This window comes from Lytechinus pictus, chromosome 12 (assembly GCF_037042905.1).
Source record: "Lytechinus pictus isolate F3 Inbred chromosome 12, Lp3.0, whole genome shotgun sequence".
NCBI classification, from domain to species: Eukaryota; Metazoa; Echinodermata; class Echinoidea; order Temnopleuroida; family Toxopneustidae; genus Lytechinus; species Lytechinus pictus.
This window is the reverse complement of record NC_087256.1, coordinates 7,606,493-7,629,229: the sequence shown is the minus strand read 5'-3', so window position 1 is coordinate 7,629,229 and position 22,737 is coordinate 7,606,493. Positions and strand designations below refer to the sequence as shown.

At 34.4% G+C, this 22,737-nt stretch overlaps 1 protein-coding gene across 1 annotated transcript; it reads right to left on the bottom strand.

Annotated features, from left to right (window-relative positions):
• Window positions 1–411: 411 nt before the first annotated feature.
• Window positions 412–21,930, bottom strand: LOC135156127 (phosphatidylinositide phosphatase SAC2-like). Its single transcript, XM_064107521.1, has 3 exons — window positions 21,678–21,930; window positions 13,472–13,552; window positions 412–4,478 (listed from the first exon to the last, which is right to left on the bottom strand). Exons 1-3 carry the CDS (start codon window positions 21,772–21,774, stop codon window positions 4,333–4,335), a joined length of 324 nt encoding a protein of 107 aa, XP_063963591.1. The 5' UTR covers window positions 21,775–21,930; the 3' UTR covers window positions 412–4,332.
• Between the last annotated feature and the right edge of the window lie 807 nt (window positions 21,931–22,737).

Sequence of the window (22,737 nt, the reverse complement as noted above, 5' to 3'; positions counted from 1 at the left end):
GATGCTCTAAAGTTGAGATTAAATGTTTGTAGATAAAAATTCTTGCACCTGAATGATTGGGGTTATAACAAATTCAGTCCCACTTTGTTGAAACACAAGGGATATATGTTAACACGTCACCAGTTGTGGATAAATTTGCTCATAAAGCCATGCATAACATGTATACTGTGCATGTTTTATTCAACATTCTTCAACAAAGGAGGCGTGCCATTCAGTATTAAACCGAGGCACTTTGCCTTTTACCTCACTCTTGAAAATGTCATACCCAATCATATCTACCATTTTGTTTGATTACTATGAAATATCACATTGTAGTAAGAATATGTACACAGAGCTAGCAGAGGTAGATATGAAATCATTGAAATGCAAACAAGGAGAATAAAAATGCACATACTGCATACAAGACCCTGTACATAATTCATCAATGAAAAGATGTTTGATTCACAAGCTTTAATTAATTAGAATCACATGAAAATACAGAAGAAAGTGGATGCCATTCAAGGAGGAAGATTGTCTTTATGACTACAGGTGAGAGTTTGCAGTGATTAATTAGACAGGCTTGATTGAGAGTGTACAACAGTGTAAGACAGCAAATAAGGTTCTAAAATCTGAAGGTTAAACTGTTGACTACCGAATTCTATATTATAAGCTTTGAACAGGGACCATCTGATTCCAGTATTAAAACTGATTTTTCTTCTTCAAAGATAAAATTACCGGTACCTTTTATAAAACAAAACAAAGTTGGTCCTCCATTATTGTGTGTGTGTACTGAGGTTTAACAGAAGAGTACCAAATACAGATCTGCTGATGAAATCATCATCATTGGCAGTGATCATCATACATGTAGCTTTGCAATTTGCCCGTTTGATAAGCCCCCTTCATCTATCTCTTCCTATTCCTCTTTACCAAGCCTTTCCCAATGCTTGATATGACAACAATACCAAGACCCCGGGAAAGATGGAGTCCTTCACTTGAAACATGAGATGGTTAGATGAAGATGAATAGTCTCATCAATCATGTCAAGTAGGAGCCAAAGTCAAGCAAAGGCTCGATGATGATTAAGTAAGCTTTCAGAGATTTTACATGGAGACAACATATCATTTTCTAAATGAATGTATTAAGGTTGCCTACATTACATGTAGATCTATGCACATGGAAGGATAGAGCATCATAGACATGGACATTATTGAGGAAAAACCTACAAGTTCCTAGACATTTCTAAATATCAACCCTCATTAGCTGCAAAAAGAGCCCCTATAATTTCTTGCTTCTGGATCCACTACGTAGGCGCTGTTCTGCATGAACAGAAATTCTTCATCCCCCTCCCCCAAACCAAAAATAGTTTAATAGGGTATGGTATCCACATAAATATTCAGAATTCATTTTTGCCAATTTTGTTGATGTGGTACATGTATCAAAGTACACATCCAAAGACTGTAATCATGTGTTAAAGTGTGGAAGCCTCAGCACAATTCTTCCAACCAAATGATATACAAACTACATGTACATTGTACCCTCCTACCCTTCAAGGTTTTAAAAGTATAATTATTATATTCAAAGAAATACAAACACACTTCAGATTTCAAGGTAATGCCATAAATATTTCACAATTAGGCCGGATAAAACCAATGCTCTCAAAACAAAACTTTCTGTTAATACACAAAGTACATGTACAGGAATTGTACAGCACCTACATTATGTTATTACAAGCCAAGATGAAAACTCAAGTGGAAAGTGAGTATATTGATTCTCAAGGGTTCTCAACCAACTACATGTATTAAAAGAAACATGCAACTATTGAAAAAGAAAAGAACGTAGGCCTACTGGACATGTTATTTAAATCTTATATTTTCTCGCACACACATATGGGAGTGAGTTAGGCCTATTGTTAACATCAGACGCTATATTAAATTATCTTTCTTTTCTATGACAATGAAATGAAATTTATGATAATTAGCATTGTTAACATTTAACAAAAAATAATGTGAAGGTAAATTTCACTCAAAGTAAATTCACATGTACATGTACTCAAATTTTGTAGTTGGGTTCTTGTTCTTGAGCAGTTGCTTCAGTCTAGATTATATGCTGACATTTATAGTAGTATCGCTAATTTGACGCTTAGCTTGTGGGCAGGACAGATCTTAAAAATCTGGACAAATGAAAGCACTTTGCCAGTGCTTTTTCTTCTAGCAAAGACATTCATGCCAAAAAGAAAATTTCAGTTTAATAGAAAGAAAATGGGTGGATGAAATGCTGTAACATGTATGTCAATGTCAAATATAGCAAACTCCTGGCCATGTTGTACAGTTTAAATCTCCAAGGTTTCAGAGACCCCTTTATTAAAGTTTTAACCTTTAATACCCATCCCCCATCATCGCACTGATAAATCAAGCCATTTTTACAAGTACATGTAATAACATACACATTATATCAGGGGCGGATCCAGGATTTTCCAAAAGGGGGGCACACACTTCTGTTTTAACTGCATTTTTACATTACAAATTTTAATTGTGCCTCTCAAAGGGGGGGGGGGGGTGGGGCACGGGCCAGCTTTGCCAATAAAGATCAAACAATATTTTCTAAACAAAGCCTTTCCTTCCCCTTTATTCTGTCCATAGACCATTACCCTTTGCATAAAACAGGCAATAATGCTGGGCTTTTTTTTTACAGCTTAAGACTGTTCTTTCATATATATTTTGTGAACAAATTGCATTGTGCCCTCACATAATTTTTCAGTGCTATTAAAGTTATTGCTACATGTAGATGTACTTGTTGATCTTTTAGACTGCAAAACACAACATGATTCGTTTAGACCTGTATTAAGCAATTTGCTTCTCTAAGCAAGAGCAGTCATACCACATGTAATTTCTGCAATCTGCATTATGAAATCTTCTGCAAATATCAATGTGTACAGTACTAATATAACTCTGAATGCAAGCAATATCGCTGTCCAGCAAACTACATGTCAAATTTTTGATACAGCCAAGAAATTATTATAGGGTAGAAAATCAGCATTTCAAAAGAGGTAGTGTATATCGTATATAATATGACTATCAATGTCAGAATTTACCGTATCTCGCTGCTCTATCTAATATAAACTTAAACCAAAGTGGAAAGGTCAATATACAGAGCAGTTTGTTGGTAGCTCCATGGTAGGATATTGGATAATTTTCTGTGCAATGTTCAAAAACGGAATATGTGTGTCATTTGGGCCCTGTCTCACAAAGACTTGTAATTGATTGAATCAAACTCAAATTGCAATTGATCTCAAATTCTTATCTCTTAACTAAATAAATTAAGATCAATCACAAATTGAGATGGATTTGGATCCATTGCAACTCTTTTGAAGATGGGACCCAGATATTCAAGAGTGTACCTCATGGACTCATAGTATTGATGAAAGCATCATCAATTCTTTTAACTTAAGAAGGGGTTCTATTGAAGATAAGGAAAACCATTGAGGCAAAAACACTCTTCATACAAAAATACAAAGTTTTGTGCGAGCACATCTCCATGTCAGTTGGGCCTCATCTTACAAGAGAGTGTGATTAATTCAATTCCAATCAATCTTAACTATGGAGAGCCAGTAACACCATCACCTACATGTAATAATAAATTGTCCTTTTAAAATGTCCTCTAAAAACCGATAGATTGTCATTGTGTGGCCCATCAGTACTATGATCTACAAATGGAGAAGGGCATACATGTACATAATGGTGCTGATGGCTTATCATATTTAGAAATGGTTTTATGAACCACACCCCTTCAAGGAGATGTGGCCCTGGTGTCAAGTTTTCAAGCATCAACTCTCTAGCTGGTCTAGCAAGTGAACTATCATCAGCTATTAATTGTGCAGGGATGTCTGACTTGTGGCCAGGTTTCCCGATTTGCTCCAGAAAATGACAATTTCCAGACTTGAAATACTTAAGGATTATTTGCTACGAAAGAAAGTCACTTTAAAAACAATTTGAATGACATTGGATGCTGCTATGAATGTGTCATCCAGAGTCTATAGTGTGATCTTGCAGTAGATAAAGTGGAAGAATTATTCACAGTAATTTTACTGGAAAAGCTCAATATGGATTATGGTTTTGCATGATAATAGATGTTGGACATGCATGATATACATGTAACTCGTATGTTATCCAGGGTCATGTGCATCTTGAAGTTCATACATGTATCTATACAAGGAAACTTGAATGGCAGTGAGACACATCATTGCCCTATATTAAAGAGCGATGATACAATTATACATACAAAATTACTGGAGAATTTAAAAATTCATCAAAACATGAACCAGATTACCCCCCCCCAAAAAAAAAAAGGGGGCAATCAAAGTACCTCAATATCAATATCCGGGTGTCCATTTTGAGAGAGCGGTAAGACTGCTATGCGGGTAATGCAGTAGACATCATGCCCCTTGGGGAGCTGGCCAACTAGACGATGGCTCCGGATGAGCAGTAGTCTCCATTCCGACTCTGAAATGAGATCACAAGAAACATCAGTATGATTAGGCCTACTTTTATCAAACCAAAGTAGACTTGTAGATGAAGACCGCACAAGGAATGTACGTATACACATAAAGCGGTCTTTATTACAGGTCCATCATAAAACAAAATTATCGCAATATACTACTCATGCAAGATAAGAATGTGGACTTGACAGACAAGTTTTCTTCATGAACAGGTTCTCTTCAATACACGCAAAAATGAGAAAGCACATTTAATAGCGGGGGAAAAAACAGATTACCTATATATTTATGTGGTATTTGCTTTCCCTATCAGATTGTTACTGTATGTGTACATGTACTGGTTTAATAAGATTCAAATTATTAATTCACACAAGAGAATTAAAAACTCATGAATGCATTGCTGAATATTAAAGACCCATGACTGCCACGTGGTCTTTTAAAGGCCCTGTATGGTGCTGTACAATCTTTATCATGAAGGTACAGTATTCTGTGATGTTTTCAAGTGGTGCTATCAACTTTATTTCAAGTACCTAGTATTATTGATGTTGTTCCCATTAGTCTCGGATGTGAATGCTCCACTTACTATTAAACACAACCAAGCTGTTTTTACATGCATTATCGCCGGTGTAAAATGTATGTTGAATGTATTCATGCAGTGTAATTATAATGCATGCTGTATAAATACTCAATGATACAATTAACCTCTGAGTGGCGCTGCTATCCATCGCATGTATACAATGTAGTGTTATACACTGTAATCTAATGAAGATATGAATGTTCTTCTAATTACCCTATAAATTTTAATTATCAATCACATTTATTGGCAATATGGATCCAAATCAAATGACTGGCTGAATTCAATCATGTGACCAGTCACTTAATACAGTTAAAGGTCAAATCCACCTCAGAAAAATGTTTATTTGGATCAAAAGAGAAAAATCAGACAAGCATAATGCTGAAAATTTCATCAAAATCGGATGTGAAATTAAAAGTTATGACATTTTAAAGTTTCCCTTATTTTTCACAAAATAGGTATTTAGTCACATGCAAACGAGAGAATCGATGATGTCCCTCACTCACTATTTCTTTTGTTTTTTATCGTTTGAATTATACATTATTTCAATTTTTGCAGATTTGACAATGAGGACCAACTTGACTGAACCATATAATGTTAAGCAATGGTAATTCAACATGTTCAGGGAGAAATAAAACTTTGTGTCACAGGACAATGAGGAGAAAAACTTAGAATATTTCATATTTCATATAATAAAATACAAAAGAAATAGTGAGTGAGTGATGTCATCAGTTCCCTCATTTGCATATCAATTGGGATGTGCATATAACTGTTTTGTGAAATTAGGCGAAACTTTAAAATGTCATAACTTTCTTATTTTACATCCGATTTTGATGACATTTTCAGTATTATGCTTGTTGCATTTTTCTCTTTTTATTCAAATCAACTTTTTGTTGGGGTGGACTACTTGTCCTTTAAGAGTGAAATATGCTAAAGACTGGTACTAATAACTTGTATGACGGGACATGGGTATGAGAGGAGGATGGTTTTATATCAAATAACAAGGATTCACACCAATCACTTTGTTGGCCATTAGAATAATTAAACTTATTACTGTTGAAACAGTCCAAAAGAATGTTTAGAACTGTTCCAAACGTACCTAGTGGATGTAATTCTAACTAATGCATTGATAATGTGCATTACTTGTATAACTGCCACTGAGTGGTGATAATGACAAGTGCTAATGAATGTTATAATCTTATGAAGATATGAATGTTCTACTTCATAAAAGCGTTATCCAGCGCTTTCACTTGTTTATGGTGGTGATGATTGGTGTACTCTTATGATGGTTCAAATATGTTCTACTTCATAATTCATTAAAGCATACTGGCCCTCATATATGGAACAATCTTTTTGATAATATCAGATGTTCAAGTACATTAACTTCATTTAGAGCCAAGTTAAAAAACCTGTACAAATATCAAGTGAATATATTCAAAGTAAAATTTTTCCTGCCTAATCCTACATTTACCCCCACTGTCCCCTGTCCCCCTTGTACATGTATGTATGCTGGTGACTGCTGATGCTGTGTGTAATTTTACATCTAATTTTTGTATTACCTTGTTTTTTATACTGGGAGCTACTGTACAACTTACAAGTTTTTATAAACTTTTCAGTAGTTTCCATTTTTCTCTATACATATCATTTTCATTCTTGTACGTATTGTATATTGTTTTTATATTGTTGAGAAAATAAATAAACTGAATTTGAACTTGAAAAATATTGTTGCTATCCTACACATATACTTATGTACACCCTGTTAATGTACATGTATGTGTGGAGTTGATGAGTGTAAATATTATGGAGATATAAATGTTATACTGTACTAGTACTTCATAAAACTTAAATCTTTTTATAGCATATTTTTAAATAGGACTGTACATTACTTTATAGTTGAGAGCTTTTCTCTTATGACCAAAAATGCTATTCAAATTTGTAAAGCAAAATTATTCCCTGTATACAGTACAGAATAACATGAATAATTATATTTACAGGTAATGCAATCATAATAATACCCAACAGAAACATGTAATTTCTCTTCTGTAGTCAAGAAAATATATGAACATACAAATGTACTTGTACATTCTATGTGCTGGCAATTTCCCCGCACTTGTAGCACTTCAAAGTCCTCTAAAATACTGATCTGTCAGGGCAGACATCATGCAAAAGGGCTTGTTTCCATGACAACTGACAGAGGGCTTCAAAACAGACTCTCTTTATTTGCACTCTTGCCTAAGGGCAGACAGATCATAAATGTGAATATATTCAGATGTACTGCACTACATATTTTTTCTAATTCTTTGCCTGAAATACCTCTTCCATGTTTCATACAGTACTATTAAATTTACTATGAAGAGCACTGTAAGTTTCTTTTTTAATCCACCCCAACACCAAATTGGTTAGAATAAAACCAGAGAAATCATACCAAAATGACATTTCAGTGAAGATTCGGCAACAGCTCACGTTTGATTTTGTATGTAACAACAGTACTTGCAAGTACAGTACAGCCCCTCAATTTTGATGCTTTATAAAACAAATTATGAATGAACATTTTCCCCAATTTCAGCATGTACAATATTAATACATGTACTGATTTCATATAAATGCACTTGTAAGTTAATATGTTAGCAACTTCTGGGAAAACAAAGGAAATTTATTGAATTTTAATTTATTACACAGTATGTACATGTACATAACATATGCAGAAGAAGTCCACAAAAAGTGATATTTATCTCATATTTCTGTTTTTATTCAAGAACCAACTTGAGCAGTTGAGTCAGGGTGGCTACATGTACCTCAATATACCATCAAAAAAGATAATTCTATTCTAATTTTGAAGGTTAAGTACTGAAAAACACACACCAGAGCAGAATGGGCTTCAATATTAATGTCATGATAGTAAATTCTGGTCCACACGACGGTCCCTAATTTTGGGCTGCAAAATCAATTTGCTTTTGCCAATGACGTACAATATTCATGCGAGGAAAGAGTGCAGTTAAGCTACTAAAATAGGGATGATTCTAAATCAATAAATTTATCACTGACAGTTCTAATGGATTATGCATACAGTTCTTTGTATCTGTACTTCAGTATTATTAGGTACTGTTCAATGCAAGGAGTTTTTATGATGATACAATGTACATGTACATGGGGCATTTTAAAAAGGCATAAGCATCCTATTCCTAAATACCTAATGTCCATGTACATGTATGTAGATAATCTCATTTCCCTCAATCTCTCTCCCCTCTCCATACAGATTCTTTTTTTTTTTTTAAGAATATGTTTCTAGCATTTTTTTTTCTTCATAAGGTGCATGTACAGTAGCATGGTTAGGTCAAATTTTAGCTGTGATTATGGCAGGGTCTGAGAGGTTTATCTTTTTCTGGTGCTCAGTTTTCTAGTCACCCAGGACAATCATACTAGGGTTGTGTTCAAGTAGCCATTTCTTACCCGAGAACACGGGTTTTCAAAGAGGTACACTTCTTTTATAAAAAACATGGTTGTTTTCAAGTGATTACTTTATCGATCTAAACAAAATGATTAATATGAGAGAAATATCTTTCTGATATGAAATATAAATATACAACAATGAGTATGGTCCATTTTGATTCAGCATGATTTTTCAAACTTACACTGTATGATCATACAAGTAATAAACCATTGACAATTTTTTGACATTCAATAATAATAATGGCACTTAAATAATGATTCTACAATTTCACTATTAGTGATCTGCTAGCACTCAAATTTGGTACCATACGCTGAGACAAATCTTTAGATGGGGTGAGACCTGGGTCATGCAACACAAAAAATAGTGATTATTTTACCCTCGATTTTCACAATTAATTGTACATTGTAGTCAATGCAATCGATCATAAAAAAATGTCACATGATTGAAAAGCTTTGTGTTTAAAGGCCCCTGATCAACAGTCAACAATGATAAAAATTCACTTGAATGCTATTCCGCATTAACCAGGTTTTGTGATACCATTTTAAGATATTCATCTTTGTAGACCGTCTAGCTTTATTAAAGAAAATTGCATGAACGCAACCCAAGTGTCGCTGACAGAGGATCATGCTGTGTGCTAATTGATGACGGTGCCAGCAGGGATGCTGGAGGTACGGCCGGCCGTAAGCTGGTCATGTACGTGATAATGCCAGGCTCTCCTGATTTATCATTTTAATAAATTCAGGAAGCAACCTGCTTCCACAGCGAACTAAGAGTTGGAAACCTGTCCTAATTTGCATCATGTATTACTGTTGGACGTGTACAGTAGATGGGGCTTTAATATCAAGGGTTTGCCTGTAGGGGTGATCAAATACTAAGAGCACAGTGCTGGATGAACAAAGCTTTCCAAATTTCGATACTCAAAAAGCCGTAAGCATTTCTAGGAAAATGCCCTAGGAATGTCCAGGTGTTGCGGACAGTTCCGTAGCACCTTTTCCTTCATTCTTACCACTCTCCTCCACTTATTTACTGTATTTCTTTTTACAGATTATATTTTTTCAGTATTTTGACCATTTTCAACATGCATTTTCAAAATTGGCTTCAGAAGTTTTTGTTCTAATGCTGTCAGAAATGTGCAAAATTGCATCGAGTGACAATGTACAAGTACATACGTGTACATGTAGACATTAATTTTCTATAACATTGCCAGTTCATGGACTTTAGTAATTATCTTCGCTTTCGCTGAGAATTTTCACTACAGAATACATCTCTCTCTCTTTACAAAAAAAAGACTGACATACATAGGGAATCTACATGTAGTCTAGTATTAATAATACATAGGGAATCTAGTCTAGTATTAATAATACATAGGGAATCTAGTCTAGTATTAATAAGGAAGATATTTCTTCGAGTATTTAAAGAGTCCCTATTGATAAGAATCCTTCTCTGTTGGAACTTGGAAGGGTTCCAAAGCACAGACTTTATTTGCACACTCTATTAATTTCATAGTGAATTGATTAGTGCACGTTTGACTGAACAGCTCTATTACATAAAAGTAGACCTGGGAAGAATGTCATGAAATATATAGTCAGTGATTTTCACTGAAAACTTAATTTGTAATCCTTGGATCTGACTGGCTCAGAAATTCAGAGAAAATCACTATTACTGTACTTCATGAAACAGAAGATTAAAGGGCCATGGGTAAACTCAAGTTTTAAATGAATTTTATCGAAATAGTATACAATCATGTACATGTCACTATGTCACATAAAGTATGCAAAATACTGGGGGGGGCTTTAATACATGTATTATTCAGTGTAAATCAACAAATGATTCAATTCACCTTTGACATATTCCTTCATATTAAAGTAATAATAAGTGCTAAAGCCAGGGCAATAATAACATTAATAAAGTAGGACCCCCTTGGAGAACGGTTTTCGGAAGTGAAGTGGCTACCTTGGGTAAAATATGATGTTATTATTTGTTTTTTGTTTTTTAGCAATAGTTTAAATTATACCGCAGAGCACTTCAGACAAGGTGTATTAAAGATCAAAACATTATGTCACAATATACCTGAAGATGTACGGTACATGTACTGTACACATACATGTTTTGTTGTTGTTTTTTATTCTTGTGTAATAATGTAGAGTCTGTTTATACAGGTAATCTTCCTACATCAGTAATAAAGGAGAGTGAATGTAATGAGAAATCATTTCTGTGATTCAGTTTGAAGTCAGAGACTAACAACTGACTTCGAAATTTCCACTTCAAAACATGAAAGCATGTGATGTGGTATAAGTGTGTTGCCATTTACCATCAAGGAAGCTTAACTTATTTGTCATCTGTGTGTGAGGATTTGTTCTTTATTATGATACTCTTAAAATATACACAAAATGAAGGTGATACATGTACAGTGTACAATTGCAATATTTTATAAAATTGATCAAAAGTAATATTAGACAATAAAACAGGATATTACATATCACAATAAAACAATGCTATTTAATGCATGAACTTTGAGAAAATCCAGAGCAAAAGATGATGTTTTTGTCTGCTTAAATGTCCGGATATTGGACCCCCCACCTTCCTAAGTCATACCAATACTTCATTTGCATTTATCAACTTAATGTTACATGTATGTACAGTATATAAAAGACGAGTACAACAACTTATTTATTTTTGCATTCTCATTTGTTTAATAACCACTTGGCATAATACTACAAACAGTTACATGTACATGTACATGTATGCATTGTAATCCAACTCTCCAACTCCATTTTGTTTACTGTGACATAAACATTTAATTCCACCACTTTGTCTCCTTATCATTTCTCATTTCTGATTGTCATTACTAATTAATCCAATTTTCAGTTTAGCAAACACAAAAATGGTTATCATCTGACCAACTTCATGTAATTATTAGACAATAACATGTAATGAAAATTAGCCAAAGAGGTCATTAAAGGACAAGTCCACCCAAACAAAAATTAGATTTGAATAAAAAGAGAAAAACCAACAAGCATAACACTGAAACTTTCATCAAAATCGGATGTAAAATAAGAAAGTTATATTTTTAAGTTTCGCTTGATCTCACAAAATAGTTATATGCACATCCCAGTTGGTATGCAAATGAGGGAACTGATGACATCACTCACTCACTAATTCATTTGTATTTTATGAAATATTCTCATTTTCTCCTCACTGTCCTGTAAAACAAAGTTTTATTTCTCCCTGAACATATGTGGAATAAGCCAGTTCACGGTTAGCTCATGATCAACTTTTCTCAAATGACCTTTGTGATTTTTCATTAGGATAAGCACTATCATTTTCAAATGTAGATGTTGCATAAGCTTTACCGGTAGAGTATTCAAATTCTAAGAACATAAGGCATTGTATAGACTGACTAGAATAATACATCAGGGATAAAGTTTGGAAATCTGTTTTATTGTCTGCCTTTGGCACATTTGACTATTGTCTAGGCTAGTACTGTCAAATACCAGTGATTCTGAAGGCTCTATTTATTACTCTTCAGCTTGGATGTGATAAAATGAATATTTTGAAAGGAATACATTCATGAATAATCATCAAATCACAAATGCCTATGTCAGTGAATTTGAAAGCCACCTTCATGGTTTATCTCAAATGACCTTTTTCTGCTCGTGTGCAGTTTACAACCATGAACAGGCTTATTACCATTGTTTAACATTTTATGGTTTAGTCAAGTTGGTCCTTATTGTCAAATCTGCAAACTTTACAATAAATTCAAACAATAAAAAACAAAAAGAAATAGTGAGTGAGTGACATCATGAATTCTTCATTTGCATGTGACTAAATTGTGCATATAACTATTTTGTGAAAAATAAGCGAAACTTTAAAATGTCATAACTTTCTTATTTTACATCCAATTTTGATGAAATTTTCAGCATTATGCTTGTCTGATTTTTCTCTATTGATTCAAATCACCAGTTTTTTTTTAATTTGAAAATTAGACCAAGTACAAGACACACAGAATGTAAAATGGACCAAGGGATTTATCCTAAATATGAGATAGTCCATCTGGAAAATACTATTAGACCAATAACTCATATTCTCTCCCATCACAAGGAAATTTTATCAAAATCCCCAAACCCAAGAGTGAATGCCACTGAAGAACGTTCAGGATCGCGAGAATATAATGACTTTCCTTCTTTTTACAAAACTCTAAAACAGAAAACTCAATCTTGCCCTGATCTTAAAAGATGTAGTGTGGCAAGGTGGGGGGGGGGGGGGGTGGTGCACAGATTTGTGGAGAACAGGTTTCAGGGGGCGGATGTGGGTGGATTATGCAGTATTCTTTTCCATTGTTGCTGTTTTTCATTAAAATGTCAAGAATCTTACTTGGATATATGTAATTTTATTTTTTGTCACGTACAATAACTTTTGTAATAGGCCTACATATGTTCTGGCCCCCAGGAAAGAACAGCTTTGATATGAACAAAGCTGAGTGGGTTTATCTAACTTTATCAAGCCATTTCACTACACAATTTTAAGGAGTAGGACTATTGTTTTTAACATTACGATATGGAAAATAAATACCAATACTAATACCAAGTGGAAGTATTATATTTTGTAATGTAGACCAAACATGCACACTGCTTTTTACTATACTCGTAGGTCTACAAGAAATTATGCCTCAGTTGAATCCTTCGGGACTACAGAAATCTATTTCCCTTTATAGGTGAGGCACATACTGTATACATGTATTTTCCATAATCTGTCTATAAAATTTGATTGGGTGAATATTTTAATGGAAGGTTGACTTAAATCCAAGTTTACCTGTATTCTTATACATGTAGATGGTAAAGGGTTAATGTTGTACATGTACATATGTTTTTTTGTTTAGTTAATCAATATACCTAGTAAAAATAAGAAGCAAAAAACTTGAAAAAAGTTGACCAATGAAAGAAGAAAATGTAAGTGATTTGTTTATTCTACAAACCTGGATGTATGCGAAGTTTTCCGATCACTCCAAACACTTTACCCAGACAGACAGGGTTCCACGCATTTCCAAGGGCTGACCCTGTCAATATGATTGAGAGAAAAAAATAAGAGATTTTATGATCCATAAAAAGCTCAAGAAATTACACACTAACACATACATATATATCAAAAATGAAACTCCTATGTATAGTAATTGTCTAACAAATAAAAAAAACCCTGTAAAATAAAAAACACTGTACCATGTAGACACATTTACACTTTAGTGTTCAAAGTATAATTTCTATTCAATGCTACTTTCAAAACCATGTCAAAGAGTTCAATTTTTTTTTATTTTGATGTGCAAGATCTAAACTATATTTTCTAATTTATGTACTAAGCACCTACAGAGACAGACAAATACACAAAATGAAAAATAAGGGTTCTTGAAGGGCTGTGTTATCAGAAAAGATTTGCAAATTTCCCATTTTAGCAACATGCTGAATACATTTTATGCTGCAAATATGATGTTGTAAATGTGTAATTTTATATCATAATTATGGTGGGTAACAATGTTTGAAAATCTTACTCCTAATGAAGGCTTTGTCATGATTTATCAACATGTGACATATAATTTTTTTCAGTATGATATCACACTATAAACTTCCTTGAAACAGCCTTAGCATTCTCTTTTATTCTTGGTTATCACTGTTTTCACATTTTTATTTTGATGTATGTTAAACACAATCCAGGATTTATTGTATCTGTGTGCTGGCCAGCCGTTTTGAAGTAATATTCAAAATAAACATCAGTGCAGCATAAACCTTCTTGTCTGGAAGACCTGTTTTGGTGTGTCTCTTACTAACTGGTGGCAGCAGTGGGATAACTGTACTGAAATTTTGAAGAAAAACAAATTACGTTGAATTTGATTATTCTTGTGTTAAGCTGGGCTGAATTCAGTACAGAGCAAGTCTTTTCTGAGTTATGGTCTTACAATGTATGGAGGATATGTCTGTTTTGTCTCATACAAATTGTAAGATGTGACATCCACTAATTTCATGTACATCACTGCATTCTTTAATTATGAGTATAACATGGTGCCAACTCTATACTTATATGATCAAAACTATAATACATTTCAATAAAATCAGCATAGCATACATATTGTATGATTCCTGACAAAGTTGTCCAGTGGTTTGACATGTATGTACAATGTGAAAAGCAGGGGTCCAAGAACATACCCTTGAGGTACACCACATTCTAACAGGTACTGTACCTATTTAGTATTAGACTTTTCATTCCCAAAACAAACGCTGAAATGTTGGCCAGTAAGGGAGACTAAAACATATTTACTTAGAATTTTATTTAGTTGGAAGCTATCAAGAAAATGAAGAACATTCACTAACGTACATGTACTTTCTTGACTCTGAAAGATTGTTTTAAGATACATTGTATTACACTTGGTCAACACTGTCAAAGTCTACATGTGGGACTACAATAAGGCACTATTATGGTCCCACATGTAGACTTTCCATCTTTCAGCATCAAGAAAAAAGTGAATATTCTTCATCGCTTTGATAGTTCCGAACTAAATCAAAACAATTTCAAGGAAATTTAGAAAAACAGATGGCCATTTCAGCAATGTAAAAATGTGAAATTTCAGCAAATTTTGGAGAAGGGTTTTGAGCTTTTTCCCATATGGTCAAAGTTGTCTAAATGGGTAAACATTTGCTTTTAATGGTCATTTGAACAGTGTTTAAATATTTTGTCTCAGCCCTATTAAACCATTGCAGTGCAATACCAGAGGCAGAGAAATCTTGAGCACAAAGTCACTAACTTTCCAACAGTACATCCATGTACAAGTATTTTAAAGATCAACTGTATAAAAAGCTGACTTTAGATTCATATGGCCATGCGTCTTGAACTTGCCCCATTTTATTTACTGTACTTCACTGAAATCCAATGATCAGACACCTACATTGTACCAATATAGAAATGATCATAACTTTAAAAATATATACTCTATCCACACAAGAATATATTTTTCTGCATGTAAATGGAATTTTCATGATTCCAAACATGGCTTTAAAAATTAGGTAGGGTGAAATACTCATATCTTATGAGTGAAAGTGTTTAACTTTTTAGGACCCCAAATATACTTCATTTCAAACATTCCTATTTTTTTTCTCTTTGCCCATACCAATAATTAGATAACATATTTGGATTGCTAGGGAAATTTCCTTTCAGATAGCAATAAGGGATTCATTAATTTCATAAAGGTCATTTTGATATATGTAAATGAATTTGAAAATCCAAAATTTCTATTGTTTATAAGTTTTTCTTAAAATTTCAAAGAAATCAATTAATGAATCTATGATGTGCATAGAGGTATCTTGTTATACCTGTTGTGATCTATAAAATGAGACCAAAATCAAAGGACTAGCCCCTTGAAAATAAAGTTAGCATCTTGAATTATCTAAGTAACAACACAACAAACCCATAGAGTCGTAGGTAATATTTGTACATCCTCCACCACCCCTCAACTACCATCGTTTTATTAATTTTATGTCACAAATTAATATTTATAAGCTTTTAAACTTAAATATCAACCCTTAACACAGCTTATAAGAGTACTAAGTGTTCAGATGATACCAATATCATGACGCTCTGTCTCCAATTTGCCAATATTACATTATAACGTGTTCCGGCCTGTGCAAGAATTTTGGGTATTTTTATACAAAGATTTTTGATTTATTTTTATCATAATTACAATGAATTAATTGAAATGAAATGTGAAGAGTGTTGTTTCTCTACATTGTATTCACAGCAAGCTTTAAATTGTGGCCAAAATTATATACATGTATCTTGCCCCTTTTATACCATTGTTGCACAACTTGCACAAGTCTTGTCTGGAGGTCCTGTTTTGTGACCTCTTACAAACTAGAAAAAGTTGTGGGATTGTTTAATATTGTTACAAAAAATGAATATCAAGCTTTATTCTCACTTTGGAAGTACATTGATTTCAGACGAACTATTTAAAAAAACGTTGTGAGTTGAAAATCTGTTAAACCGAAGACATTGAATGAAGAAAAAAAACCCAGTCATCTCTACATCTTTTTTTAAACACTTTGTTCCTTTGTTTTTACATCTTCAATTGCTGCTTAATGTCTCTCTACTTCAAATTTTGTTTTGGGGTTACAGGTATTTAAACAAAACTGGCATGATGTGTCTTAAAGCCTGTCTAAAGCTTAGTACTATTAAAGGGTTAGTTGTTCAATGTTACAAAAGCATAGTAGTCACTGGCTATTTTTTAACCTATTGTAATTCAAACTTACATTCTTTCAGCCATTATTTGCCATCTACATGTAGCACCCTCTCTTGGTAATATACATACACACTATAATTACAGTAAATCATAAAAATTTTCATTTTGTATTGGGATTCTTTTGGGAATAACTTCCAATTTCAATTTTTTTTTAGGTTTGCCGAATAATTTAATAATAGATGCAATTTCCCCTACTAGCAGTTTACTATTTAAAGCTATAAAACAAAACAACTTGTCAGTTGGTGAAAAGGAGGCTTTTACAGTAATAAACATTGCAATGTAGTGAATGTACAATTAGAAACTGTTATAGAAAGCGACAAAATTTTATATGCATGAAAAAGTCATGATGAGCAGGCATCAAAACAGGCTTTGCATCTAAATACAAATTTAACTTAAGTTATTAAGGATGTACATATTTTTCTTTTTCACAAAGTGACAGATCTCACCTTTCATGTATGTAATACATGCTTGGCTTTTCTCATATAATTAGAAAACAATGGCACAACCAAATTTTATTATTTAACAAATAATTATTTTTATCTATAAATTGTTCTTCAAAACAGCACTTTGTAACATAGCTCATCAAAGAGCTCTATGTCACATTGAAGCGGTTCAAGGGTCAAGCCTATTGTATTTGTGGTATTTACGAAAGGATCAAAGGATCTACATGAGATCGGTCTGGTAAAAAACGTCTAATTTTTCATATCTATACTATTACTAACATATTTTTTGTACCTTCATACCCATTAAGCGTATGAACTATGAAGGTTCGCAGATAAATAAATCAACAGAAACAAACCAATATCACCCTATAAATATGTATGGATTTCCTAGAGAAATCCATCCGTGTTAATACAAGTCTCACTTAGGCATGTATAGACAGGAGGCTCCTAGAGAGTAAAAATCATTTACATGTACTAACGTATGCTTACTCTCCATGGAGCCAGGGATTCCGTCCCATTCATGTGCATGTACTGCCAATAAACCAGAAACTTTCGCCCCCAAGACTTCTACTTTCCTTCTAAAATATCTAGCCCTAAATCATGTAAATTGGATACATGAACAACTTCATTCCGACATTTCTACGCTATCGATTTCATTTTTAAACAAGAATTCATTAAAAAATGAGAAAAATATTATGAAAAGACAGGGGAAACTTGCTTGATGTTTATGCCGCCATCTTGTTTCTCATTGTTCTTTGCCAGCGTTACGGAGAACAATGAAAAACACTTTATATTTTTGAAGCCTTCTTGTTTGTCTTTGGATCACACTAAAAATATAAATTCAATAGTTTTAATCATCTTCTATTTTGTGTTCTATAATATTTCCTAACATTTTGTACTAAAAATTGATGAAACTTTGCTTGTAAAATTTTACAAATGACTTTCTAAAATTGATCGTCCGGACACACAACTGGGTATACATGGCACGAGTGTCATTTTCCCTGATCCTGGCCTGGCCCTACCTCTGCATCTCCCCCGCCAGGCCCTGTCTGTGTCTTACCCCGGCCTAATCTGGCGCTGCACAGCGGCTGCCGGGCCCACGATCAATTGGGCAAAGCAAATTTTCTGAGTATTTCATTTCATGTCTATTTCTAACAATAAAATATGGATTTTCATCATGGATAGCCCAGGGAGCTCCGGCCCACGAAGCAGATCGGAGCCCAGGACTCGTCCTTGTATAGGCAGACACGGGTACTCTCCAAAATGGGGTAGAATGGGGTCGCAATAGCACTCCAAATAAAAGGGGATAAAACAAATTATGCACTTACCTCGATTATGTGGATGAAGGTCTACCGTGACACAGAATCCTGACATCGAGGCACAAACTGGACCCTCAAAAAAAGGAAAAGTTAGACCTCTATGTCGCGTTCGTTCTCGGTATCGATCGGCCATTTTGTTTTCAATTTTGAAAGAAGGAGAACGAACGAGACAGAGCTTATCCTTTTTTTGTGCCTCGATGTCAGGATTTGATTCTGTGTCATAATTAATAGACCTTCATCCATATAATCGAGATAAGTGCAAAATTTATTTTTTGCCCTTTTATTTGGGGTGCTATTGCGACCCCATTTTGGAGAGTACCCTCTGCCAAATATTACACGGATGAGTCCTGGGCTAGCCAGGCGGCTTCTAGAGAGTAAAAATCATTTACTAACGTAAGGTTACTCTCATACGAAGCCAGGCCTTCTATCTCATAGACCCACACAAAGGAAGCCAAAACCTGAAACTTTCACCCCCGAGATTTCTACTTTCCTTCTAAAAGATCTAGCTCTAAATCATGTACATGGGATAAAACTTCATTTCCGACATTACTACGCTCTCGTTGTTATTTTTAAAACAAGAATTCATCAAAAAAATGAAAAAATATTGTGAAAAGACGGAAGAGACTTGCCCGATGTTTACGCCGCCATCTTGTTTCTTATTGTACCGGTACTTCCCTAGCGAGCGTCGCGTAACGTTGGGGAAGTACAATAAGAAACAAGATGGCGGCGTAAACATCGGGCAAGTCTCTTCCGTCTTTTCACAATATTTTTTCATTTTTTTGATGAATTCTTGTTTAAAAAATAACAACGAGAGCGTAGAAATGTCGGAAATGAAGTTTTAAACTTTTATCCCATGTATAGTCACGTATTGTATTACCAGACACTATTATGATTCCGGACGCGCATATTACTGCGTTCTAAAACAAATTCATACCGTAAGACTTCCGCAATTCAATTTCACAGAGCAATACATAGAACAAGATTGCAAAAACAAGGCGAAAATCCAACTTTTACCTAATTATCTCTAAAAATGACAGAAAATGCTTAAAATATCATATAACATAGTTTTGTATTAACAATTGATATATTTTCTAACGGAAATATGGGCCTGATTTGCCGAATTTCAATCTCGTCCGCTCCTTCGATCGAATGATGGGGTGTGGTGTCTATTGTCAAGTATTGTGCCGATCATCAACGGCTAGTTCGCAAGGTACCCGTGCGCGAGGTTTACCGTGAGTAGAGCCGTCGATCGGCAGCGCATCGATAGAACTTGATGAGCGTCACGATACTCGTGAACGCGAGCATATTATGGAAAGTGCCATGGAACATGCAGCTAACAAGACAAAATGAAATAAGTTATCAAACACGAATTCATTACCAACATCTGCTCAGATTCGATATAAAAAGCAAATAATACTTAGAATTTACTCATGATATGATGTAAGAAGAAAAAAATCATACAAATTTGCTCTTACATCATTATAATCAAGGATATCTTTACCCGTCCGGCGCGCGTCCGGAATCATGATGTAATTTGTCGCGCACGAAAATAATTGTTTTTCGTGGAGGGGTATGCGGCAAGTGCGATGCAAAGAAAATGGTTGGTAAATATAAAATAATTTTATCATATTCATAATTTTCATAATATTTGGAATAGCAAATGTGAATTTTTCTTGATTGTATTTCCTCTAGTTGTCATTTTTAAAGCACTGAAATAAAAAAAAATAAAGGTGTCCGGCAATAGGATACATAGACCAAAAGCTTCAGTCTCTGTATTTTGGTTGTTCCGCTGAACTACGTTGGCTCCACTCACCATACATAGACTGAAGGGGATGGGGCCCCGTACCTACAGCCAACGTATAGTGAACTAGCGTTTTATAGATCGCGATTTAAAACTGTTTTTTAAGCAAAATTGAAAGTTTCATGGTTTCCATTATCAGGGAAATATAAATAACTTAAGTAATTGCATACCTTGGGCCGGAGTTATTGAAAAAAATCCTCTGGATGATTGAGAAATCTGTCATCTAAGACATTTTCACCTGACCTGACGGTTTTTCTTGCAAGTTGCCATCTTGAATGACGTCATTATCGTTATTAACTTAATGTCTCGAATCGATATATCGCGATTATAACTAGTACTAGTACTAGTATAACTAGTATCGTTTATCTTCGGTTTCGTTCGCATATGGAGCAGATCGTATAATATCGAAAGCAATATCGCGTTTGTAAATATTTTATAGTTTGGCTGCCATTTTGACCATTTTTATCGTGTTCAACCCAATTAAACATCGGTTAAGTATATTTTTCATGCCTTTTTCATCTATATCGTTTAAAGTATTTAAATATTGGAATATCAAGTTTTAAAAGTTTGTTGTTTATACATCCTTAGATTGTAAATTCGATGTGTAAAATTACATCAAACTTTGGACTGTGAATTGACAAAAGGGAGGGAATGAGAACACATGCGAGCCCACACGTACACCCTACCGTCGGTAAATGGGGATTACAGTAAAATGTCAGAAATTGTTGAATAAATCCCCAGAAACGACGGTTATTCCTGTCTATAGGATACACTGCCATATTACTGATTTAGAGCTAGATCTTTTAGAAGGAAAGTAGAAATCTCGGGGGTGAAAGTTTCAGGTTTTGGCTTCCTTTGTGTGAGTCTATGAGATAGAAGGCCTGGCTTCGTATGAGAGTAACCTTACGTTAGTAAATGATTTTTACTCTCAAGAGGCCGCCTGGCTATCCTGGGGCCGATTGCACGAAAGGGTCTTTCCAAGGACCGTCTTTCGTGTCGCCCATCTTTTATGACGCGCTATAAGCGGGGTGTTTCTGAAATTTATGATAAACAAATAAAATTCGTAAGCTTGCTTTTAAATCAAAATTTATACAATTTCACGAAATATCACATCATTTTATAAACAAATATTTTGTTTATTTTAACGGACAAATATAATATATTTGCAGATAATTTATTTGAAATGCGTTTCACATGGCGTATCATAAAAGATGGGCGACACGAAAGACGGTCCTTGGAAAGACCCTTTCGTGCAATCGGCCCCTGGGCTCCGGCCCGCGAGCGGGCCTGAGGCGGAGCTCCCTGGGTTAACCCCGGACAGCGCCCCGCGGTAAGCTTACCTGGTTGTGGGATTAACTTTCCATCCACTCGACTGCACCACAAGCTGGAATCCTTATCCTGTATGATGTAGTTATCCTCCGCTTGGTATAATTCCATAATTTACTCCTCTTTAATCAGATTTCGTGTAGCATGATGACAAACGACACCATAACACCGGTGATTTCAGCTTGCAGACTCTACTGTTTACAAAATATAAAACTCCCCTTCGGAATATCGGATCGATGTAACATATAGAGTCGGATACCGGTAACCGATTTTTCACAGGGCATTGAGCGAGAGAGGGCGAAATTGCATCAATCAAGCTGAATTGAGTTGGGTGCCGATGGAAAAATAAATGCGTGTATAAACTCAGCAATTATTAATGTAGATTTTTTTTCCAATTTTTTTTTTAGCAATGTAGAAAAAAAAATGCTTTGAGCATGTTGGATGAAATAAATGTGAATTTCGTTCTTTTTATGCATTCATAACAAGCTTACCAGAATCTTAGGAGGCCGACAGAATAAGAACAGGGGCGGATCCAGCTTTCGCCAATAGGGGGGGCCGAAAAATATTTTTATCAACATTTTTTTCGATTGGCCGCTATAATCTGATTTTGTTTTGTTGGTTTTTTAGGGTGTAGTTCTAACTAAAGACCGAAGTCTTAAGTATATGTTAGTTTTTATTGTTATTAACAAGATAAGGTATCTCATGTGGTCTTAATATATGCGAGCAAATTTTTTTGATATTTTATGTCCTTAAAATGGAATATTCTGAGCAGTTTTTGTAATCATGAACAAAGATAAGTCTCCAACGAAACAATGCGAGCGCGAGCCGAAATTTTATTGTAGTAACGTGAAAAGGGACTCAATTAGAACTGTTTTTAGTGATTAATGAAGAGGATACAAGTATCACCAATTAAATAATGCGAAGCGCGAGCTCAAAATTTTTGATATTCCGACCTGAAAACTGAACAGTCTAAGCGCCTTTTTATTTAAAATTAAAGAACAAGCTTTTATGTCTCAAACAATTAAATGCGAGCGCGAAGCACGAGCTTAATTTTTTGATATACTGACATAATAA

What these genes read in the sequence shown, in the direction of transcription:
- LOC135156127 (XM_064107521.1), bottom strand. Translation starts at nt 21,774, where the DNA reads ATGGAATTATACCAAGCGGAGGATAACTACATCATACAGGATAAGGAT. An exon ending in AAAGTTAATCCCACAACCAG is followed by an intron (nt 13,553 to 21,677) that starts GTAAGCTTACCG and finishes TCATATTGACAG; the next exon opens with GGTCAGCCCTTGGAAATGCG. An exon ending in AAAACTTCGCATACATCCAG is followed by an intron (nt 4,479 to 13,471) that starts GTTTGTAGAATA and finishes ATCTCATTTCAG; the next exon opens with AGTCGGAATGGAGACTACTG.